We start from the raw sequence: 23,551 nt of genomic DNA on the forward strand, positions 1-23,551 counted from the left end.
ATATTGTTTCTTCTATTTATTTGCCTATTTCTTTCTGTTGAGGAAACCGATGTTCGTCTAGGCTGTGTTCCATTGAACCAGTAGCCTGAATGGTTTGTATTGAAGTTGCTCCTGCAGGATAATCCAGAGTTTGTTAGTTAATTGTCTCACCATTTCTTGTGAGTACCTCATTTTTAGGGATCTTCTTGAGATTTTTAGACTTGATTGCTATAACTTGCTGACATGGTGATTTAGTTCTCCTTTGGGAAGATAACTTTTTGATATTAATGAACCATAATAGTTGCAACTGTGCTGAAGGGTGTATTGTTATTGCTCCAGCCTATGTAGGGGACTAGAGTAGCTATGTTTTCACAAGTGATTTTCTGCATCAATGTAACATACAACATATACCTGGGAATTTTCTTTTTGTTTCATAACTATGGATCTGATTGTTACCAGATGAATGGAAATTACACGGTATAAACAAGGTTCAGTTTCTTTTATGTATACATAGTAGATGTTGAATCTCCCTTTTAACTTCTTCATGTGTTTTTACTTCTTTATATTTTGAACCTCATTAGTGAAAATCCTGACCTCACCACTGTTCATGAGGATTGAGAATAAAAATGATAAATTCCTGTGTTTTTATTGTTTGCACCTTCTGATGCTATTCTTGATAAGCTAGGGAACATTTTTCTGATGTTTGCAAAACAGGTATAATATACATGTCTATGAATTCACCTCTGTTTGGTTAAAATTTATGAATCTATTTGTGAACAAGAGAACTTAGCTAAGAAATGTTTCTTTTTCAGCTTAACATTGAATTTTAAGCACTGCACAAAACAATCTATACTTATATATATATATATATATATGTAAAACACTCAGTTTGGCAGTTAAAGTTTCAATATCTTCCTTTTGATTATTGAACACCTAAATTTGTATACATATGTATGATATTTCCACTAAGAATACAAGTAAAGTCAATATCTATTGTTTAATGAGCATAAAGAGGGATGAATTATGTGTAAAATAAACACATCCCTAAATGCAAAGGTGGAGATCAAATTCATGATAAATCCTTGAGCATAACAGATTGACTTACTTTGACAGAAAGTTGCAGAAAAGAAAAGGAAGACAATTAGCAGATTTGCAAAATTAAAATGTGAGATTTCTATACTGGAGGAACCTCAATTGGAGCCTCATTTTCCAGTTTATTGATATAAAAAAAAAAGTAAATAAAAGAAAATGCATAATGAACTTTTTTTTTGGTGTCAAATGTTTCTTTTTAGCTTAACAAGTAGATATCATGCTAGTGTCCTTAACCAACCAAGTAGCCTAAGAAGAGCACTGTCCAGCACATCTGATTTTTTTTCAAACCCTGTGACAGAAAAAAGAGAAGATATCAAACCAAACAGACAGTTACTTATATGGACTTTAAATTAAGAAGGAACACATCGACAACCCCTAAATAAGCCGTAAAACCTCTCCCTTGTTCCAATTAAAGCTGATGTGTATAGTTGAAGGAGGAGGTGACATATTTTGTGTGGTTAACTTATCTTATATAATAGGCGCTTTATCATGTGTTCACGTGCTCAATTGTAACATGTTATAGTTCGAGTGTCTAAATGAAATTTACTAGCAAATTTAAGGGGCTATTGATGCTCGACGTTGTAATAACTCATTCATTTTCACTTTTGAACGCCACATTGTAAATATTTGGTTGAGCTAATGATGTGTAAATAGATATTGCACAAAAGGACTTTCAAGCTCAGAAAATGAACTATTTGGACTATCATGTTTACCTAAGTCAGCTGCAACACGATGAGCGCACATTACTCCTGAAAAGGCTACAGCTATAACACCTTGTCCTGGGAAGCAACTATCGCCAACGCAATATAGACCATCTATAGCCTGTAAGCTCAGAAACATTACAGAACAGTTTATTCTGTTTGCTTTTATTTACCAGCAGAACAATAAAGCAACTACATACTGAAAGGATGATTAACTTACAGTGGTATTGAAAGGCATTCCCAGTAGTCCCTTAGGTGTTCCGCGTGGCATTGGTCCATAAGTACCACTATCACGAGCAAGGTATCGTCTGTGGGTCTTTGGTGTTCCCACCTACAAGAATTCAATTGTAAACATAGATGGTAAAACTCCACGGCCAAAACTATTTCAGCGAGCATAAGAGCATGTGGATTTGCTACTGAAGAAAGATAATATTGCTCACTATGAACAACTATTGAGTTCATAAAATCATGAGTTTAACCTCCTTAAAGAGAATAGATGACTTAAGCCCTGGGAAGAGTGTTTTTTTCAAGTCTGCTTATAATCCTTTCAGCAACAAGCTCTTTCTTCGCTTCATAGTCTTTCCGAGAGAGTCCCTAGTAAGGATAAAGGGCCATACTTTAATTTCCATAAAAAGGAAAAAGGGACATAGATGTAGAAGAGGTTACTACCAACACTCAGGGAGTGAACTGATTGTACCTCCCAATCTTCAATGCTCGACGTTGTAAAAATGTGAAGAATATGGTGTCCTTCTGGGGCTAATGAGGAATCAAGAACTGTTGGAATGCTCAAGAATATACTTCCATATGGTTTCTCCAAATTTGTCCAATCATCCTGTAAAATAAAGGAATCATGAAGGGGAACATAAGGATGAAAAAATAAATAGCAAATCAATTGAAGTGCATAGTACCTCGAGGACAAAATGGTGGCAATCAGTGTCTGGTGGGAGTACATCTGCTTTAACCCCCATGTGAATAGAAAGAAACGAAGGTGCTTTTACATAAGCTTTCTGGAAATTTTCTTCTTCTTTTGGTAGATTCTCAGCTTTTAAAAGCTTTCCTACAAGGTAAGACACTTGACATGAGATGAAGAGATTTGAAGAGAAACAAATACGTGCAAGAAAACCGCAGTACTGGCCCTAAGACGAAAGAATCTCAAGGAAACATATAAATTATGCTGGATTCCTTGAAAACTAACCAAAAGTATCCCATCTGGTGGCATTCGATACTACAGTTTTAGCATAAAACTTCCTTCCGTCAGAAAGCTTTACTCCCATCTAAAGAAAAAGAGAGTTAGAGAAAATGGCCTTGCACACATACTGGCAAAGACACCATCGAAGATGCAACACAAGAAACCATTAGTCACTTATGTACAGTAAAAGTGTAGAGACATCAGTAGAATAAACTTCAGGGGAGTAACTGAAATACAATTAAAGGGGATATAGGACCTACACAATGTTGTGATAAGTAAAATATCACACTGTATATCATTACAATCAGCTATAGCAAAGCACGACATTTTAAGAAAAGACATTTGATCTTCCCTCTTTGTTGCCCTCATTCTATTCTTCTTTTTCTATATACTTACTATCCAATTTTTTTAAAAATGTCTTAACACGCTAACATGCTAATGTTACCTTACATTTTAAAATGACATGCATTTAGGAACACCAAAGACATACCACATGGGAAGAAGATTTGACCACAGTTAAGAGTGTGTGAAGCATGAGTCCTTGAATGCCTAAAGAGTGTCGGCTACAATAATTCAACACGAACACCAGACTATGGCTTTTGCATTTCATAATGGGAATAATCACTCATAATAAAAGTTTTAAAATAGTTTTACAACAGAAGACTCACAGCTTTGCCATTGTCCAAAATGATACTTGTGACATTTGCCCTATAAAGTATCTGACTTCCGTGATCATCCAATCCTTTTGCTAAGGATTTGGCGATCTCGCCAACTCCACCAACTGGGTAGTTGATTCCACCAAAATGTCTGTCACATAGAACCTGCAGAAATAAAACTGAGTAGGAAGTGGAACTGGATATCAAGAAACACAACACTGCCAAGGTTAATACGCAGAATTACCATGCTTGCATTGATCATTGGTGTTTGTAATGCATTAACTGTACTCACAATAAAGCACTGCAAAAGAGAAAATAGAGTTGAATTCTTCAAAAAGTAAAGAAATCATCAGAGCTGATAATAAGTAACACAGATTATTCGCCTCACCTCTGCATCTATAAAGGACAGCAACCCGGAATCTTTTATATACTTCCGAGCGATGCTACCAGCATTCTGGGGCAAATAGTAGGCTGTAATGAATAATGATGGCATAAATCAAGATTCAACAGTAAGATATTCAAGCACGTTGCACACTGCACGCATCAGCATGAAAGATGACTCCTTAAATGTTTTTGATGACTGAAGAATCTGTTTGGGGCCAACACTTAGGACCAACTGCAGTGTTCAAAACTTGGGGAAATTGCCCTTCCCCTTTACCATTCTTCACTTAAATAACAGCCTTTGCTCGCATGCTGCAGGCTCAAACAGGTGACCAAAGTCACCAGTCCCACAACCTTTGTCACTTGAACAAAGCCCTTGGGGGCTAAAAAGTAACTCCATAATTGGTGACTTATTCTTGAATTAGTCCCACCAATGGATATGTGCAAATTCCAGGAATACTATATTTGAAGTTAAAGCAAAGAAAAACTTACCAAGAGTCAAGCATTCAAGGGGCTTCTTAAAAAACTGGCCAAAAAGGTAGATGGGTTCCTCCAAAGACTTCAGTTCCAATGAATTCAGAGAATTAAAGATCTGTGCATCCATATCCAACAAAGGATTTGAGTCTAAATCAAGAAGTCCAAAATTTAAAGCAAACCTGCAGACACCTTAATGAAGACAAACCTTCCAGCATTCACTGTAGAATTTGATAATCCCTTCCTTTTCATGTGGAAATTTACTCACAAGCTCTTCAATGAAGTCATCATATTCTCGGTGTATACGAACAGAAAGGTCATTTGGCAGGTGGAAATGTACAGTTGTTGGGTCAGGTATAACTTCTAGTTTACGTCCTACTGCTGCCAATGCTTGAGTAATTAAATTGAGGTTTCCCTGTCAAAAGATGTGAGACATTAGTTTAAATCTAACCAGGAACAACAATAGTCCAATCACGTGGAAGCACTGCAGACCATATACAATATAAAAAAGCATACACCATGTGGCCAGTATAAAGTATGTTAATGACCTTTTTGGTATATCTCTTGTGTATGACCAAGTTGGCCTTGTTATTATCAATGAAAACCATACTTGATTCCAAAAAAATAGTTAAAGACATAGTTATTATAGCCATAGGTAATATTTGGATGCATTCTCGAATGAAACATAATCACTTCTGCACTTTCAGACTACGGAGCTTGGAAAATTGAGATACTCCCTGGGCATCAGACTGACTCGAGAAAACAGACATGTGGATATTTGACCCACTAGCCCTCTATTAAATCTTAACTTTAGAGATCATGCGGGGTTAGAGAAGCCCCTCGTTGGTTGGCAAGGTGGAGTTACCTCACTACACCCAACCTAATAATGCTTTGTTGTGAACATAGTGAGTTTGTTTATGAATCCCCATGAAACATTCAGTAAGATGCTATGATTTTCATTCTTGTACACATCAAATCTGTTCCAAGAAATGAACAACTCTATGATCATATAGAAGCTTAACAAATTGTTAGTTATACCAGTGCAAATTAGGTAGGTGCACCTTTTGATAGACATTCCACCGGTGTGTGTTGTGTACTTGTTGATCGTATCGTGATAAGGAAGAAGTGAAATATAATTTCAGATATGGGTATGGTAAGATAACAAGCAGTGGCAACAGAAACATGTGAACTGATGCAATGAAACAGCTGTATTTGAAACTCAAGTTTGAAGAGATAAGTCAGAAGGAGGACTGTTTTACTCTATTGCAACAACATCTATAAAAGCCGAGACTCTAGATACTATATTTTGGGCATTGTCCAAATCTATTCTCTTCTTTTCACAATGTAATCACAAAAGAAGGCCAGGGACAGGAAACCATATGGGACGGTCTTTATCATTGATATATCTTCCATATTTCTCCTAGTCTAGTGCATTACTTAAACATATACTTCAAAAAGTTTGCAATATTTTCTTATTAACCAGCAGATATATTTTCAATGTAATCGTATTTCCTCCAAAGGAAGATTACTTAAAAGAGTACTTGCATGGATAGCTAAGGCAATGAAGCAAATTTGATTGCGTCGAATCAAACAACAGCAGACAACATTTGAGGGTGATTAAAAGTAATATTCAATATGAAGGACTATATTAGTGAACAAAATCTGTACAATCAACTAAACTTCAGCTAAACTAAATCATCTTATATCCATATCAACCACTCTTTCTAAGTCAATGCACTGACCTCATATCAAGTGTTACTAATGCTTTCAAATTCTTCAAAACTCCTACCTTTTGGATATCTAAATAACCGAAAGCAAGTATTCAGACAACTAACCTTATCACTGAATCCAAACATCACTGATGAACCAACATCAAACTTATAACCATCCCTCTCGTAAAAGCCGGAGCTTCCACCAGGAATAACATACTTCTCCAGAACTAAAACCTTAGCTCCCTTAACCGCCAGCTGCGTCGCTGCCACCAATCCACCTATTCCTGACCCTATAACAATGGCATCATAGCTGCCACTCTCATTTCCTTCTACATCACTACTTCCATAGCTCTCCACTCTTTTGTCTACATCTACAACTGCTTTCAAATTGGAAACAGTACCCCCTCTTCTTCCCTTAGCCTTGTCCACCCCCCAACTCAAGCCACAAAGCTGCTGCTGATCAGTACAATTTCCAATTCTCAAAGGGTCAAAACAAGAACTTCCCTGTTTATTGTATCTGGTTTTGCTATCACCCAAAGCTACAATCTTGCAGGTACCATCAAGAAGTGAATTAGGAAACATAAAACTCAAGGTACCCATTTCTCTATTTCACAAAATTTTGGGCTCCCTGGAAAGTTAACCAAACAAAACTTGAACTTTTGCCTTGTGGGTTTCAAGCTATCCAATTTTTTACTCCTGCAGCTGCCAAAATACTGAGAAATTAAAAAGATTGAATCTTTTTTTCTTTAAATTGCTGAAAACCCAAGATTACAAACACCACAAACTACAAAAATGGAATCTTGACAATTCTTTACTTCTGCAACTGCAAAAGCAGAGAGAATTATAAAAACTTGAATCTTGTCACTTTAAATTGTTCAAATTCCAAGATTACAGGCACCAACAGCTATAAAAATGGAATCTTGACAACTCTTAGGCCCTAGAGTATATAGATGAATAGAGTATATGAGCAAAGTGAGAGAAGTATTTAGGTGGATTTTGATGAGGTGGGTATGAGCAAAGTGAAGGGCTCTTCCCTTGTTTGTAGTGCTTGAAAAGGGAAGAGAAGTGGATTGGCATGATTCTACTTTTGTGATTCCCAGTGGAATGAGACAATATGGTATTTTTCTGCTGGCCAAATTTTTGGTGCTTTCTGGCTTTGGTTAATGGTTAGTTATCTTTTAGGTTTCTCCTATAGGTGGGAGAAATTGGATTGTGAATATGCAAAAAGGTTTGGACTTTATTAAAAGGCTTTTGATATACACAAATTGGTCAAACTTAATTATCAATATAATGGAAATATATAAAACCTAGTATATACTAATTATATACTTCCTTCATTCCGTGACATTATTTGACTTGACACGATATTTAATAAAATTATATTCTTCTACAATAAATCTTGTGTGATGTGAACTCAAATTAGTCTAGATCTTATGTTCAACACCCTTTCCCCTAGCAATCCTGTCTATGGACGCGGAGTAATGTCAAAAGCTCCACCAACATGTTTGGTTAGATTCCAAGACGATCCCAACGTGTTCGGAATACATTTCACATAAATAACTTTTCGAGAGAAAAATAAAGAATCCTACCCCTCATTCGGAGCATTGGTGGTCAAAAGGCTAATTCAATATCATGTTAGGCCCGTATTATTATTTGTGATTCATAGAGACTAATTTTGATCGTCTATAACAATAATTATAGATCCAATATTATAATAATTTCATATTATATTAAAAATAATAAACAAAGCTACAAGCAAAATTCCAAAACACATAGTGAAAAGCATATTCTCTTTCTTTTCTTTTCTTTTCTTTCTTTCCCAAATCTTAATTTTATCTAAGATCAAAATTTAAAAGATTTTTTTTTTGTTTGGACAGGAATAAAAATAATACTATCCCATATTGGGTTAGCTTTGTGCTTACAAAAGAAGCGCCAAACAATTTGGATCCACATGGCTATACGCAATTAACTGTCTTTTGCCTATTTGTCATCTCTTTACACAAAAAAGATTTCATTTTTTTGTTTCCCCAAATCCCATTTCAGGTAACCCCTTTGCTCCCTCTTTACATTTTTGTACATTTCTTTTAATTTTGGTTATTAATTTACGTGTATCGACTAATTTGTATGTGTTCTTTGCTTGAAGGAACCCCTTTTGAAAATTATATTGTGGGAATCGAGAAAAGATTAGTTTTTTATATGTATGAAGTGTTGAATCCCTTTGTTATAGTGAAGTGGCAAAAGGGTGTTCAAGATTATGTTAGATCATAGGTTAAAATTTCAGGTGTGATGGGCCATATGTGTTTGTACTAGATTTGCTGCTGATCATTGAGGATTAACTAATCTGTTCAATCTTTATTGGGATTTGTAGTAAGAATTCAGTTGTGTGTAGAATCTGATTCTGTTTGTTATTTGTGTATATTGAGGAAAGATGTGATGATGAACTTGATTGAATTTTGGTGTTGGGTTGAGTTGATTTGGATTTTCTTTGGTGATTTTGGGTAAAAAATGTTATGTTGATTGATTCAGGACTCTAAACCTAGATCCCTTTTCGTGGGGTTTCTTTTATTGATGAAGGCTTGATGAGTTGTTATTGAATTTAGGAGTAGTAATTCAAGAAATGGCTTTGGAATGAAAATGGAAGTTCTGGACATCCCATTTCATAGTCCACTTTTTCTTAATTTTTTTGCAAATCCCGTATTTTTTGACTGTGCACAACTGATAAGATGACAGGTTTCCTCTGTAGAGGATTTGGTACTTTAACATGCTAGTTTGTGAATCTGTTAAATATTTGTCAAATTCAAGCTTGTTCAAGTAATATTTATCTTTAATTAATTTGAGTTATGACGTTGAAGTGGGAATTTACCCCCTAATTTAAGGTTTTTATGGTTGGAAATGGATAAATCGTTGCCCATACACTTGTATCCAGGGGCGAAGCTAGTCAGAGTGAAGGGGGTTCGGTTGAATCCCCTTCCTCGAAAACTGGCTTTGTTCAAACTAGTGATAAGTGAACAAGACAGGTACACAAGAAAGAGATAAAAGAAGAGATTTTTTGCTGCTATATGAGTTTTCATGAAGCTGGTCTGAAACCTTTAATATTTCATATTCAGCAGAGATATTTCTTTCTTCTTGTCTCTCGTTTCTTATTGGTGTCCATCTTTGTTTGTGGAGTATGTTGAGTTAAAATTTGATGGATAGAATTCATACCTTTGCTTGATATACTAGGGACTATTACTAGCTCCAGCAAACTTTTCATTCTCTAGGTTCTTTTGTTTTATAGATAATATCATTGAGACTCATTTACCCTATCCGTTCCTTTATGATTGAATTAACTTATATTGGGGAAAAGGGATGGAATTCTATAATTCGACCATTATGGATTAGCTGGTCCCATCTGACTATCTCAGCATGCTCGACCCTGAAAGCCCATTGTGTCCCTCATGGGTAATTTTGTTTAAGATGGAATTTTCCTTGGAATGAGACTTGATAAAAATAAAAAATTTATATCCAGTAAACGCATCTCTAGTTATATAGTCTTACCAAATCTCGCTCGTGAACCAAACAATTCTTATGGGTTCTATAAGTAATTGTGGACATATTGTGATTGGGTCACAATCATTTACTGCACTATATAGAGAAAAAACTGGCTTCTGTGTACTAGTGGATTTCTCTTATGAGCTTTATCTCTAATTGACAAGCTTTTGATGTTGCTCTCATCAGTGCTATCTGAAAGATGATAAAGCTAGCATTTTTTAGGAACATGTGTCTCTATTATCCTCGAGAATATTATGTTATCTTCTATTGCTTCCATTTTTATTGTTCTATGTTTTGTATATCGTTGCGTGTTCCCGAGGATAGGCAAGTTTAGCAATAATTCTGAACTTCTTCAACTTTTTTATTCCATCTTGTTCCAGGTTGAGGCCAATTTACATCAATCATGGATCGGCTAACCAGTGCTGCACGTCTCATGATAGTCTCAGATCTTGACCATACGATGGTGGGTTTGTCATAGTTGTCATTTCTCCTTTATATGCTGCTGTCACTTACATAAGACCTTGTTTTACAGGTAGATCATCACGATTCCGAGAACCTTTCTCTGCTTAGGTTCAATGCTTTATGGGAAGCCAATTATCGTGATAACTCTTTGTTAGTGTTCTCTACTGGGAGATCACCTACACTTTACAAGGAATTAAGGAAAGAAAAGCCCATGCTAACCCCAGATATTACAATTATGTCTGTGGGAACTGAAATAACATATGGTAACGCTATGGTGCCTGATGATGGTTGGGAAACATTTCTGAATAACAAGTGGGATAGAAAGATAGTAACAGAGGAGACAAGCAAGTTTCCTGAACTCAGTCTGCAGGTACATTTATGGGTTGACATCAGATCATATGTTACTTCAGTTTCAATTACCAAGATTAAATTTGAATTCTATAACTTGAAAATCAAGTATGGTTTAAAAATAGTTTGTAAGCTGAAACATAACTTGAGCAACTGATGTCTATAAAAGCAACTTCTTTTGATCCGTGCAGTCAGAAACAGAGCAGCGACCACACAAGGTCAGTTTCTATGTTCAGAAAGAGAAAGCTCAAGATATAATGAAAACTCTTTCCAAGCGCTTGGAAGAACGTGGGGTATGATACAAATTCTCACTTCAGATTTGGCATCAATATGACTAGGTTCATATAGGAAGATGAAATCATGTCGTTCGTGCTATGATTCCAGTGAACACAATTATTTAGATTCATATTGAGCTTCATTTCTTTTTTATCTCATTTATTTTCTGTCGTGATCATCAGCTGGATGTCAAAATAATTTACAGTGGAGGGATGGATCTAGATATATTACCACAAGGTGCTGGCAAAGGACAAGCACTTGCATATCTGCTTAAGAAACTGAAGAGCGAGGGAAAATTACCAAGCAACACCCTTGCCTGCGGTGACTCCGGGAATGACGCTGAATTATTCAGTATCCCAGATGTGTATGGTGTAATGGTTGGTGGTTCAGCTATTATCCAACATATCTTTATAATCGGGTAATATGTTCTCATGTTTGTGATGATAAGTACTCTGAAAATGTACAGTCACTTTACAGGTAGCTAATGCACAGGAGGAATTACTGCAGTGGCATGCTGCAAATGCAAAAAATAATCCCAAAGTAATTCATGCATCAGAGAGGTGTGCCGCCGGTATCATACAAGCCATTGGTCATTTCAAACTAGGTCCAAGTACCTCCCCAAGAGACGTTACGGATTTGTCAGATTGCAAGATGGACAACTTTGTTCCTGCCTATGAAGTTGTCAAATTTTACCTGTTTTTTGAGAAATGGAGGCGTGGAGAAATTGAGCATTCTGAGCATTATCTGTCAAACCTGAAAGCAGTGTGTGTATGTTTATTACCCTATACCTACTGTAATTTCTTGTCTTATGTGTAGTGATGTGTATTTCGTATTTTCGTTTATGAATTTAACTGTGCATTCTAAAGAATTTTTCCTCCCCAAGTCTGGACAGAATATAAGCACTATTTTGTGTTTTTTTACGTATAACTTCAATTGAGGTATCCTCCTTGTGTTGCTGAACTCTCTCCACCATCATAAAGAGAATCTTGACTCTCTCCACCACCATAAAGAGAAGCCTGTATAGTTCTATTTGTGGTAGCTACATATATGAACTTAAAGTAACAAACTATAAAGTAGTATTACATGCTCAATTAAAAAGAAGTGATATCCTATACGTTCCATGTACTCTCTCTGGTTTTTGTTTTTATGGTTGAGTGGGATGCTGAAGGTGAGAGCTGGGTTTAATTGAGGCCATTGCTTCTCATTGTGGCTGGAGATCCTTATTTTTTTTTACTCTTCTGTTGCTGCAGAGACCATCTGGTACTTTTGTTCACCCATCTGGTGTTGAGAAATCCCTTCAGGAATGTGTAACTTCATTCGGAACATGTCATGCTGACAAACAGGGGAAACAATATCGTGTTTGGGTCGATCAAGTTTTACCTTCACAGGTTGGTTCAGACTCATGGTTAGTGAGTTTCAAGAGGTGGGAGCTCTCTGGTGAGTATATGTTACCTCATGAGCCGATCTTTCATTTTGCTCTCAACTTTGTACATGCTTCTAAATGTCACTGTGTTTCTCTTCACTTTTTTTACAATCTATCACATGCTTTTCCCACACTGTGCCTTCGACGTAATACTTCCAACCTCATTTACTAAATTCTGGCCCTCCCTCGGTGTCTTTGTGTGACTCAAACACCCTTTTATTGGATCTGCTCTCCATCTTAATGAAGATATGTTTTTCTTCCTTCCATGGTAGTGAAGTAATTTTGTGAAGAGGCTTAAGGAGGTACCCAAGACTCTGTAGTTCATTAATATAACTTGGTATTAGATCTGCTTACATTTCAAATTCACATCTTAAACGGAGATGGGGTAAAGAGATATTACTTATGTTGTTGAAGTAGAAATCTTTTGGGACTGAGGCCTAGTTGTTATTTTTGAAATAGAAATCTTTTGTTCATTTCAAGCATGTAAACTTCATTTGACGTCAGGATCTGTACATGTTGATGTTGAAGCTGTATTCCAGCACCAGAGACGACTATTAGGAAATAGCTGATGCCCGAAGCCATTCTTAAATATGCCTTAAATAAGATAATTATTTTGGCTCATTCCGCTGGATTGCTTTCTCTTTGCTATCTCAATTATACAGCAGAATTACTTGCACAGTCCTGCAATCACCACCATCATAATCTACCAACCATACACGGAATCATCTGTTCCTTATCCTACGGAACTTCTAGAGCATACACCAAATCCACTGTTAAGCCTCTACAAAACCTCTTCAAGCTTCAACTGCGGATATTGGTAGTTGAAGCATAGACAGTCGAGCATAGTAATGAGTCAAGCATCTAGCTTTTTCAGTTGTGAGCTTGTGTGAGGTTTAGGTGCTACAATTGTAATATTTGAGCCCCTAATCATTGGATTACAGTGCCTACACAGCTTTGGTCTGCTAAGAAAGTCTAACCAGAATAGTCTTACCATTGAATAGGCTCCCTATTTTCCTATCTGATTTCACCGTAGGTAGTCAAGTTTAGGTAAAGTATCATGCGTATTCCTGCTTCTGATGGGATGTGAGATGAGTTCATGTAGTGTAGCTTCAGATATTTCATGCCATTATACTCCTTTCATAAGGTCGTTAATGGTCGGTCAGTATTGGATCAGCACAGTAGCAGAGCAGCTCCATTTGCTAGCTGCTTGTCTTTACCTGCAACAAATGGACTTAACTGTTAGTCTCTGAAGGAAAAGGGGGGCTGTCATAAGTAACCACCAATTTGTCGCAAGCAGGACTAATCAATGCTTATGCAATACTTGCATTTTCGTTCTCATATTTTTTCTTATTGTTTTCGCGATTTCTGTCTAACAAATTGCTAATTCGTGCAGGTGAAGACATGCGATGCTGCATAACCACAGTCCTATTAAGTTCAAAGGTAAAATTTCAACATTACAGACCGAAAGGAACATAAAAATCATACAACTGAAACCTGTTGTAATCTCCTCTTTGCTCGCAGAATAAGACTGTTGCAGACGGGCTCACTTGGACTCACGTACATCAGACATGGCTGCACGGTGATGCATCAAGTGACTCCGCAACCTGGTTCTTTTAGATTGCCATCTCAGTGTATTAACTCTGAAAATTCAGCACCCTTTTACCAGTTCACACCCAGAATAAACACAATATCAAACTATAGTTGATAATCAATGTATTACCATCTAAACCAGTGAAGATGGCTTTATCTTTTGTGTAGTATAAAGAATTATATTAGTATCTGTAGTTGTTCTTGTATTTGATTCAGAATTCAAGATGAGGTTGTTGCAAATTACTGCATATTTAAGTTTACAAAATCAAGAACATTGAAATAACTACTGAACTTCATCCACTACAACATTAAAGTCACAAAACTATATTTTCCGAGTGGGATTTGGGAAGAGTAGGATATACTAAGACCTTATCTCTATTTTTGTGGGGAAGAGGTTATTTTTAATTGACACTCGGCTCAAAAAACCGTAATCAAAATAGGTTTGGAAGAAAAATAATGATGTCACAATAAAAAGATACACGGAGCAAATGAAGCAACATGTAATAGTGAAAAATGAAAAATAAGATATTACTCGACGATTAGTTGATATTACAAATATAGAGTAGAGGAGATAGATCCCTACCTTTTTCATTTAAAAATGTAGCAATACTTAGACTACATATTACCCTTATTTCAGTCGTGAAATTACACAATTTCTATTTAGGGTCATGTTCACAATAAGTTAAAGAGGTGACATGTCTAATCTAATTATCTCACCTCTCCCCCAAGTTTTTCTTTGGCCTACTTTTGCTTCTCCTAAAACTTGTTATAGCTAACTCAATTCTTCTCAAGTCTGAACTATATCAGTCTCGTTTTCCTCATTTTATCGGTCATGGAGGTCATTCCCACCTTGTATTGCATAACTTCGTTCCTAATTTTATTTCTCCTTAATTATGTGCTCATACATCTATCTGAGTATCTCATTTTCGCAACATTTTTCTTTTGAGCATGTACATTCTTGACTAACAAGCAATTTTCTCCATACATCAATATGAATCTAACAACTACTTTGTAGAACTTACCTTTAAGCCTTGGTGTGACACATACTTATCACACAATTTTTCAGACGCGAGTCTTTATTTCACTCATCCCGATCTAATATGACGTGTGACTTCACGTCCCGGAGCGGTTGAAAAATTTGACTTTTATGTATTTGGTTTGGATTGTAAATCTAAAATAATCCTAACACAATTGGTTTAGTTTGATATTTAAAAAATCCTAAGCAACCCGCACTAAGTACATGGTACACCCTTAAGTACTCAAGCTACTCTCTATTTTAGCCCTGCTTAACCTAAAATCTTTAGATTCTAAGTTTTGTCTCCCAGCATTTAACCTATCGCTAAGTACTCTATCGCGCATCTGAAATTTCCCTAATCACGATTGATATAAAAGCACGTGTAAATTCAGGACATTCGAGAAAAGCAAATAAATAAATAAAAATAACACGTTAAAAGATCAAGCACTATCATATAGTGTTGTTCCTTTTGTTAATCCAAATATTTTGGTTGTTACAAGATTTCATCACCAAATTTTTCCATATTTAATATCAACAACATTTACCAAATTTATTTAGTTAAGGCACTAATCTTTTCAAGGCACTCACTAGCAACCCCTTGAATCCAATTATCAAATTGCCTAAATTCAGTATCCTCTCCATATATTGAAATAGCACATTCATTGCAAGTATCAATATCTGTTGTCATTGCACTAATATCCAAATTTGCTTTATAATAATCTTTTGCTTTCACATCTTCTTCAGCTTTCTTCATCGCATCTACAGCATCTTGATACACTGATTTACATGTCTCTAGACAATTCGTCGCGTAAATATCAGTATCTGGTTCCTCTAGACGTTGTTCAATCACATTCGCGATAAATTCTTCTGTCTTTGTCATCGTTGCTTCCATCATCGAGTTGATAAATACGGATACATCTCTAGTATTTGGGACGGTAGGTATATTTTTCGGAATTTCAATAGTTGCCTTAGGGGCTACATACGAGGACGAGGACGAGGATGAGGATGGTTTAATTGGTGCATGGGAAGGTGCATGGGTTTTAGGTTGAATATTATATGCCTTAGAAGGAATTGTTGTAAGGAATAAAGAAATGGTAAATACAATAATAATTTTGTTAAAAAATGCCATTGTCTTTCTTTTTAATTTATTAAAAAGAAAGATAATGGGGGAAAGAAAGATGTGAAATTGTGGAAATTCATTGGGAGTGTATTTATAGATAAAATGTGTTAATTTGTTTTATTGGCTATGCTTAAATATAGATTTTCAAGTGATTAATATTAAACTCCATTTGACAAAACTTGTTTATTATATATAGGATGATAGATTTTTTTTTCTTTGCCACACAAACTCAACCACTCACACAATATTGAATCAAATTAATTAATGGTGTTCATTATATATATACCAGTGTAGTTTTGGTCCTTTAAATTTTGGAAAAATTATCAAAATGTACCTCTTATTTTATCAATATAATCTCTAAAATTTCCTATTATTTTAAAAAAAATCAAAAATCTCCCTTCGAATACATCACTTCCCTCTCGCTAATAAATGCCTATTCCTCTCCTCTCGGATGCATCCATCTGCTACTATTTTTGTGCAATAAGTGATATGTTTGGTTTATAAATTATATAATGTATATGTTGTGCCTAGTGTAGTTTTACTTAATACGATTTGCTAGACGTTTTTTGGTTAAATCTTTCGCCTCATATCTAATATACATAGTGTGTTAAAATATTTTTGTTCGAAAACCAAATGTGTTACGAAATAGATATTGAACCTAACTCAATTTTTATAAAAACTAGTTTCAAAAAGTAAGAATTATCTTAGAATATTCAAGGAAACAATTTTGCTTGCCTCCTATCAAAACTATTTGAGACATAATATTTAAGAAATTAACATCTAAATATATGTTATATATTGAAGCAGTTGTACTGGAATCACTTTTTTTTTTTAAAAAAACTATATTATCATGTGACGGTAGGGGTGGGTGTGGTATGATATAGTACGATATTTGAAACTTTGATATCGTAATTTTCATAGTTGTGTGTTAAAAACTATTACTATATCATTACCATATCAAGTTTCATAGTTGTGTGTTAAAAACTATTACTATATCATTACCATATCAAGTTAATTCGGTATGATTCGGTTGTTTGAAGTTCAATTTTGGTATTTTGCGGTATGGTAAATTGGTAATCATAGTTTGTTCAATTTTGACTAAAATATACTTGTATGATAGAGTATTATGACTTCGACAAATCCAAAAAAATCTCAATTATATCATATAACACATTATACAAGTAGAAATGTATTTAAAAGAAAGTACAAATACAACAAGACTAGGTATTGGTGAATATAAGTTAAATCGTTTCAAAATATTGCTTGTTTGACGTGTAAAATATGCTCCAACAAACGTTTTAAAATTAAAATTGCTAAAAACATATATAATACAGCACAAATTACTATATTGTTACCAACAAAACTGTTTCATTGAACCATTTTTTCCTTTTAACAATAAAACCCAACACGTTATCAAAATTAGAACATTAATTAAAAAATCAAATTATCCAGGTTATCATAATTATAATTTAATTCCACCCAAACAACCTTAATAAATTGAAAAGCTTTAACTTTTATGCATTGAGGATACAACAGTATTTTTTTACGTTATCAAGTCACTCAAAATATAATTACAATTAATATCATTAAAAAAAAAGACAGTGAATGTTACAATGAAACAAAACATACTACTAGTGTATAAGCAATCTTTTTTTTTATTATTACTGTCAGCGTATATAAGTTAATTTATTTTTTTTAACTGCTAAAGCCCACAATCTTTTCCATGGCATCGACAGTAACTTTTCCTGCCCAATCATCAAATTTAATAAATTCTTGATCATCACCATAAATTTCTTTAACACAATCCATGCAAGTTTCTAAATCAGTAGACAATGCACTAAGGTCAACATTTGCACTATAATAAGCTCCACTATCAACATCTACCATTGTTTTTTTCATCGCATCGACTGCGTTTTCGTACACTTCTTTGCATACTAAAAGACAATCTTTAACAAATGCGTCAGCTGCGGGATCAATTAGACGTTTTTCAACAACATTATTGAGAAATTGCTCCGTCTTTGTAACGGTGGTTTCCATAAGTGAGTCAACGTAATTGTTGACCGACTCTTTGTTGCCTAATTGAACGTTGCCATTTGGCATTTCAAGATTTAACGATGATGATGGTGATGGTGATGGTGATGGTGAGCTGTTTGGCGATGAGGATATGTAGGAAATACCTATTGGGGAGGGGGTAGGGGAGGGGGTGGGGGAAGCAATGTTGAATTGAAAAACAAGAAAAGAAAGGGAAATGACAAGTACGACTTGGTTGTGGAGAGCCATTTTTTTTTTTCCTTTTTCTTCTTTTATTGATTCACAAGGAAGAAAAAGGAAAAAAATGATAATTTATTATTATGAGGGAAAGATGAAATGATTTAACTAGGGTTGTATTTATATTTAGGAAGAATGAGAAGTTTATATGGAGATCCAAGAAAATAGATTGTCTAAAGGTGAATATTTTGGCCTTATTACAAGGCAAGTGTAGGTTATAGGTCAAGTTGTTTGTTAGAATTTTGAAATTTAGTGTTATAGTACTCTACAATTTACATGTGTCAAAACTTCCCCAATTTCATTTTATTTGTCTAGAATATTATAACTAGCTTAATTCCCTTTTTTAACATTTCAGTTTCTTCGGTTAACTTTTTTGATAAGTTAAAAATGAATTTTAGATAAGTAAATAGTTTTATATGAAATTCAGAAAACATTCATATCTCAAGTGTTGAAAGCTACTGCTAAGAAATCCTATCTAGAAAGGATAGACAATTGAGAGATCATATAGGGCGATAGCGACAGACATAGAAACTGAACTAAATTTAAAGATTACTCCTATGAAGGAAAGGAAAAAATTATTTAAGCGATAACAACTAAATACTTACATTAAATTTAAATCATATTAATTTAATTACTATAATTACGTTAAGGTAAGAATATATTTAAATATAATACATACACAAAATAAGAATGCCTCCAAATAATTTGACATTTTATATTTATTAAGATCTAGTAAACTTTTGTATCAATTTCTTTTCCTAGTAATAAACCATAGAGTTTCCTCGAGAAAATTAAAGAAAGAATAATAAAATTACATAAATTAAAAAGGGCCCAACCGGGTTCGAACCGGTGACCTCTTGATCTGCAGTCAAATGCTCTACCACTGAGCTATGGACCCTTTGATGTTAAATGCAACTATAATATTATAGATAACCAAACAACTATAAAAAAAAATTGTTGTTTGTTGCATTTAAGTATATGCTTAGACTAGATACGTTTATCATTTTCTCCGTTTCGATTTATATGACACAATAGAAATTTTGAAAGTCAACGAAGTTTTTTTTAATTGAAAATTCTTTATGTATGTGAATTTTAAATATTTAAAGTTATTAATAATTATGATTTATAGTAATTTTTATGTAGTTTTTAAATATGTAATGTTCGTTTCAAAAAATCTTAAAGCTTCTAAATTTGCATCAAAATTTAGAATTTTAGAATCTCAAAATTCTAATAGTTCCATATAAATTTGGATACGAGTGCCTACAACATTCTTTCCCCCCTCCTATTCAAAACATAAATATCTTGTGAGTTTAGTTAAAGCCATAGTTTTGTTTACAAATGCAATATAATTCAATAACTTTAACTTAAATTTTATTTTTATATTATGTATAAATTATTTATTTAGAATTCAATAAGTTATGCCTTACTTGTAAACTCATAGTTTATTAAAATTCAGAGTTAATAAAATTTAAAATTTTAATTTCTTACGTGTAACATGACACTTGAATACCCAGCCAACTTCTATACCTACAATAATATATTTTTTATATATACAATAAAAATATCCCTCTTGAAAACTTGTGTTTTATGGGACAATTAAATTCATTTGCCGCCCCACCAATTTCCCACTTTTTCAGGAATAATAATAATATCATGCATCATCTATTGGAAGTAGGTGTCTGATTGTCGTTTGATACGAGGGATAAAAATTAAAATAATTTTATTTATTTTATTTCGCGTATCAAAGATGCATTCAGCAAATTGAATTTAGAGGCAGATATTGCATTTTGATAATGACACATTCAGTTCAGTATTTCTATATACGGAGACATAAATTGATGTACAAAGTTAGTTAAATTGTAATTGAGAAAAGTAAAGATAAATAAATTGAAATGGTGAATATTTTTTCTAAAATATTGGGTATAATGAGGGCCGAGACTCTGCCTTTACTCCCTTCCCACGCCACCCTAGTCATGTGATGTTAAAGTTTTAAATATAATAATACTAGTAATATTTTTTTCTAAAGACACAACTCTGAGATAAATATATAAGCTACTTTAGTGCAAGGGTTTACTCTCTCCGTCTTAATTTATGTTTATTTTATATTTAATATCAATCTTAATTTATGTGGCATTTTTAAAATTTTGAGATTCATTAAAATAAATTAGTCTATTTTTAATTATAATTTTTTTATATATTTTAAAAATATTTTAAATTGTCATTTATTGTGATGTATAGTACTTTTTACGTAGTTTACAAATATATAAATTTTATTTTAAAAAAATTAAATATTTTATATGCAAAAATTCTTAGTCAAACTAAAACTATTTAACTCTTAAAAACAAAAAATATCACATAAATTGAAACAAAAAAAGTAATAACTTAACTCTATTTTTTTATTTTATTTATCGTGAAATAATTTATAGCATATATATAAATAATATAATTTACTTTTTATAATTTTTTTGAAACATCATATCTTAAATATCATACTTAATTTAACATGTTTCACATATCACATTGACTCTATCATGCATGACCTTAAATTCGCACCGCTTGCTATCCCTCGGAGGAATTATGTTCCTTTCGTAGGTTCGTATCAATTTATATGATTTATGATTATTATTTTTTAAGTGAGTCTGGAGATTGACATATTTTTATATTAATTAATAATTTAATTTTTAAAAATATTTAAAAAAATTTCAATAAAATAATTTATAGTCACACAAATTTCTACCGTACTATAAGAAAATGACGTTGGAGTCATAAATGTGGCGTGGAGACTCAGCAACTAAACGGAGTATTATTTACGTCTATTTATTTTATGAATCATTCCGTTTAGTAGATACATAAAAATAATGTTAAATAAAGTATATTGATAAGATTTGTATAAATTATTATATTGTATTAATAATATATATATTACTCCTCCCGTTTCACAAAGAATGGCATAGTTTGACTTGGCACTGAGTTTAAGTAAATAAAGAAGATTTTTGAATCTTGTGGTCCTAAATTAAAGTTATGTCAAATGTATAAAATTGATCTTAATCTTGTGGTTTTAAACATGCCACGTGAAAAGCAAAAAGTAAAATGTTACCAAAAAAGGAAAGAGGTCATTCTTTTTGAAACTAACTAAAAAGGAAAGGAGGTCATTCTTTGTGAAACGGAGGGAGTACTAATTCTAAAATTTTATAATATATTAGTAATATACACTTTAATATACATAAAAATTAAATTTTACTAATACACAAAATTAATGCATATATTATTTTTATTAATAAAATCTATCAAACGACACCGTTAAAGCAAAAGGCTAAAAAGAAAGTACAGCCAAAACAAAGTAAATATCCAATTCTCTCGGCCACTAAATCCGTGAGTCATCTTAGATTGACACGTGTAAAGTCGCTCCAAATGATTATAAGAATTTTCACTTTATTTTTTATAAATTCTGCTATTAATTTTTTATTGCTATTATATACCATTCATTTTTAATATTTAGATGACTTATATTTAATAAACATAATTTAATAAATTAACATGATTATTTATTGCTTCTTAATTTCTATGTCAAGTCAATAATAGACAACTATTATTGAATAAGTAGTTATTATTGGCTACATTGAAAAAATTTCATTAATTTATTCGTATATAGCAAAAATTTAGTGCATCAAATTATTTTTTTAAATACATGCTCAATTTAATTTGAACACCACCATATTTACACAATATTTTTAAATATTTATTATGATGAAATGGTGTGAATTCTTTTGCCCTTAGTCAGATATTTCAAAAATAAGTTTTAAAAATAAAGTAACATCGTATCATCTTCAAAAATGGGTCATGAATTGAATTAGGTATAATTTACATAAATCTCATAGTTTGAAGAGTTAATTATAGTATTTTTTTACTATTTTCTGAGTTATAATTTTTTTAAAATTTATGAATTATGAATAAATCACATAAGGGAGGGATGTATCGCAAAAGGTATAGCACATTCAAATACATAGGAAGGAATGTATCAGAAAGGAGAGAAATATATTCGAGAGGGAAAAGATGTATTAGATAGAGAAAGAATGTATCCGAGAAGAAGATAAGAGGAGGGATGTATAGATAGGGACGGGATGTATCGAAAGGGAATTTTTGATTTTTTTTCAAATGATAGGAAATTTTATATGGATATCTGACACCAAATACGAAAGGTTTTCTTTTTTCTTATTCCAAATTATTGTTATAAACTTATAGCTACCATAGCCTTATCCAATTTCCCTATTTTTAGTACTTTTTTTCATTCAAAATTTCAAATCAGGAAACTTTTTCAACCTCTATTTAAAATTGAACTTCCCCAATCCACTCCTTCACAACTACTCTCTCCAGATCTAAATCTCAATATCTCTCTCTCATCAAATCTAGAATCTTCTTCCATGGCGTTTCGAACTATCTACGGATTGGTGTTCTTAGCAACATCCAGCTGTTGCTTCATCTTCCTCTACCTCGCTCTTCAACCAATCTTCTATTTCACCTCCTAAAACCGCCGCGGTGCCACTATGAACCGACCGATCTGGACCGGTAACAGAGTCGATGAAGAACATTTTTTTTTCCTTCCACGGCGGCGACGTGAGATTCCGGCAGATCGGTTCGTAGATCAATACAAGTATGTTGAATGTATACTTTTGCTTTTTTTTTAGCTTAGAACGGAAAAATTACAGTGATATTTGGTTTTTGTTTTGACGGATCTGGATTTGATTTGTGTGATTTCGTTTTTTTACAGTTCAATAGAGCTTGAAATCGTGTTATTAATCATAGAGATTTATAATTTGCAAAAATGAATTTCTTCGAACGATTATGAATTCATAAAAAAATTAATCATGTTGTTGTAGCAATTATAATACAAAACATTTTATTGCAAATTTGTGTCAAAAATTTCATTTTGTTACTTTCTATTCGCCATATTGCAATTATATGGATCAAGTTTGGGAAGAATTTTAACAATAAGAATTAAACTCATGCCTATTATCAATTTGCGACGAGTTGAAATTACGGTTAAACGAAGGCAGCATATTGATATCGGGATTAAATATATATATATATATATAAATTCATTAAAATTGCAACAAATGATAGACATGAACCGATATAGTGTTAAGCATTGCAAGTTTAATATTAAACTTACAAAATTTTAAATTAAGAATCCGTCTCGATTTGGACATGCATTTATCTTAATTAAAAAAAACTAATAACAGTTCTGTATGTGGAAAAACTTTACTTTATCGATTTTTAAAATTTGAAATTCATCTTCAGATTTTTTTCTTCTAAAAAGCAGTTCAATATATAACC

General features: G+C 33.1%; 4 protein-coding genes and 1 non-coding gene across 5 annotated transcripts in view; 1 reads left to right on the forward strand and 4 right to left on the reverse strand.

The window, feature by feature from the left end:
* Window positions 1-23,551, reverse strand: part of LOC125807103 (tropinone reductase 1) — a 177,143-nt gene that overhangs the window by 120,700 nt on the left and 32,892 nt on the right. The gene's annotated exons all lie outside the window — the stretch shown is intronic.
* LOC125807063 (prolycopene isomerase, chloroplastic) lies at window positions 1,027-7,399 on the reverse strand. The gene is given in 14 exon segments (XM_049486822.1): window positions 1,027-1,360; window positions 1,785-1,893; window positions 1,993-2,103; window positions 2,252-2,290; window positions 2,292-2,366; window positions 2,470-2,604; window positions 2,681-2,829; window positions 2,968-3,046; window positions 3,630-3,782; window positions 3,862-3,918; window positions 4,006-4,088; window positions 4,491-4,590; window positions 4,681-4,887; window positions 6,308-7,399. Coding segments are annotated over 14 exon segments (1,848 nt in total). The 5' UTR covers window positions 6,785-7,399; the 3' UTR covers window positions 1,027-1,286.
* Window positions 8,011-14,005, forward strand: LOC125807082 (sucrose-phosphatase 2). The gene is made up of 9 exons (XM_049486845.1): window positions 8,011-8,227; window positions 10,096-10,178; window positions 10,248-10,547; window positions 10,717-10,818; window positions 10,984-11,178; window positions 11,279-11,569; window positions 12,052-12,238; window positions 13,618-13,664; window positions 13,746-14,005. The coding sequence occupies exons 2-9, from the start codon at window positions 10,119-10,121 to the stop codon at window positions 13,839-13,841; spliced, it is 1,278 nt and encodes a 425-aa protein (XP_049342802.1). The 5' UTR covers window positions 8,011-8,227; window positions 10,096-10,118; the 3' UTR covers window positions 13,842-14,005.
* LOC125807119 (uncharacterized) lies at window positions 15,371-16,000 on the reverse strand. Its single transcript, XM_049486890.1, has one exon. The coding sequence runs from the start codon at window positions 15,956-15,958 to the stop codon at window positions 15,380-15,382; it is 579 nt and encodes a 192-aa protein (XP_049342847.1). The 5' UTR covers window positions 15,959-16,000; the 3' UTR covers window positions 15,371-15,379.
* TRNAC-GCA (transfer RNA cysteine (anticodon GCA)) lies at window positions 19,044-19,115 on the reverse strand. Its single transcript has one exon. It is a non-coding gene; the product is annotated as a tRNA-Cys (tRNA).

The sequence above is a fragment of the Solanum verrucosum genome, unplaced genomic scaffold (genome assembly GCF_900185275.1).
Source record: "Solanum verrucosum unplaced genomic scaffold, falcon-dt-bn FXZP01000196.1, whole genome shotgun sequence".
In the NCBI taxonomy this organism is placed as follows: Eukaryota; Viridiplantae; Streptophyta; class Magnoliopsida; order Solanales; family Solanaceae; genus Solanum; species Solanum verrucosum.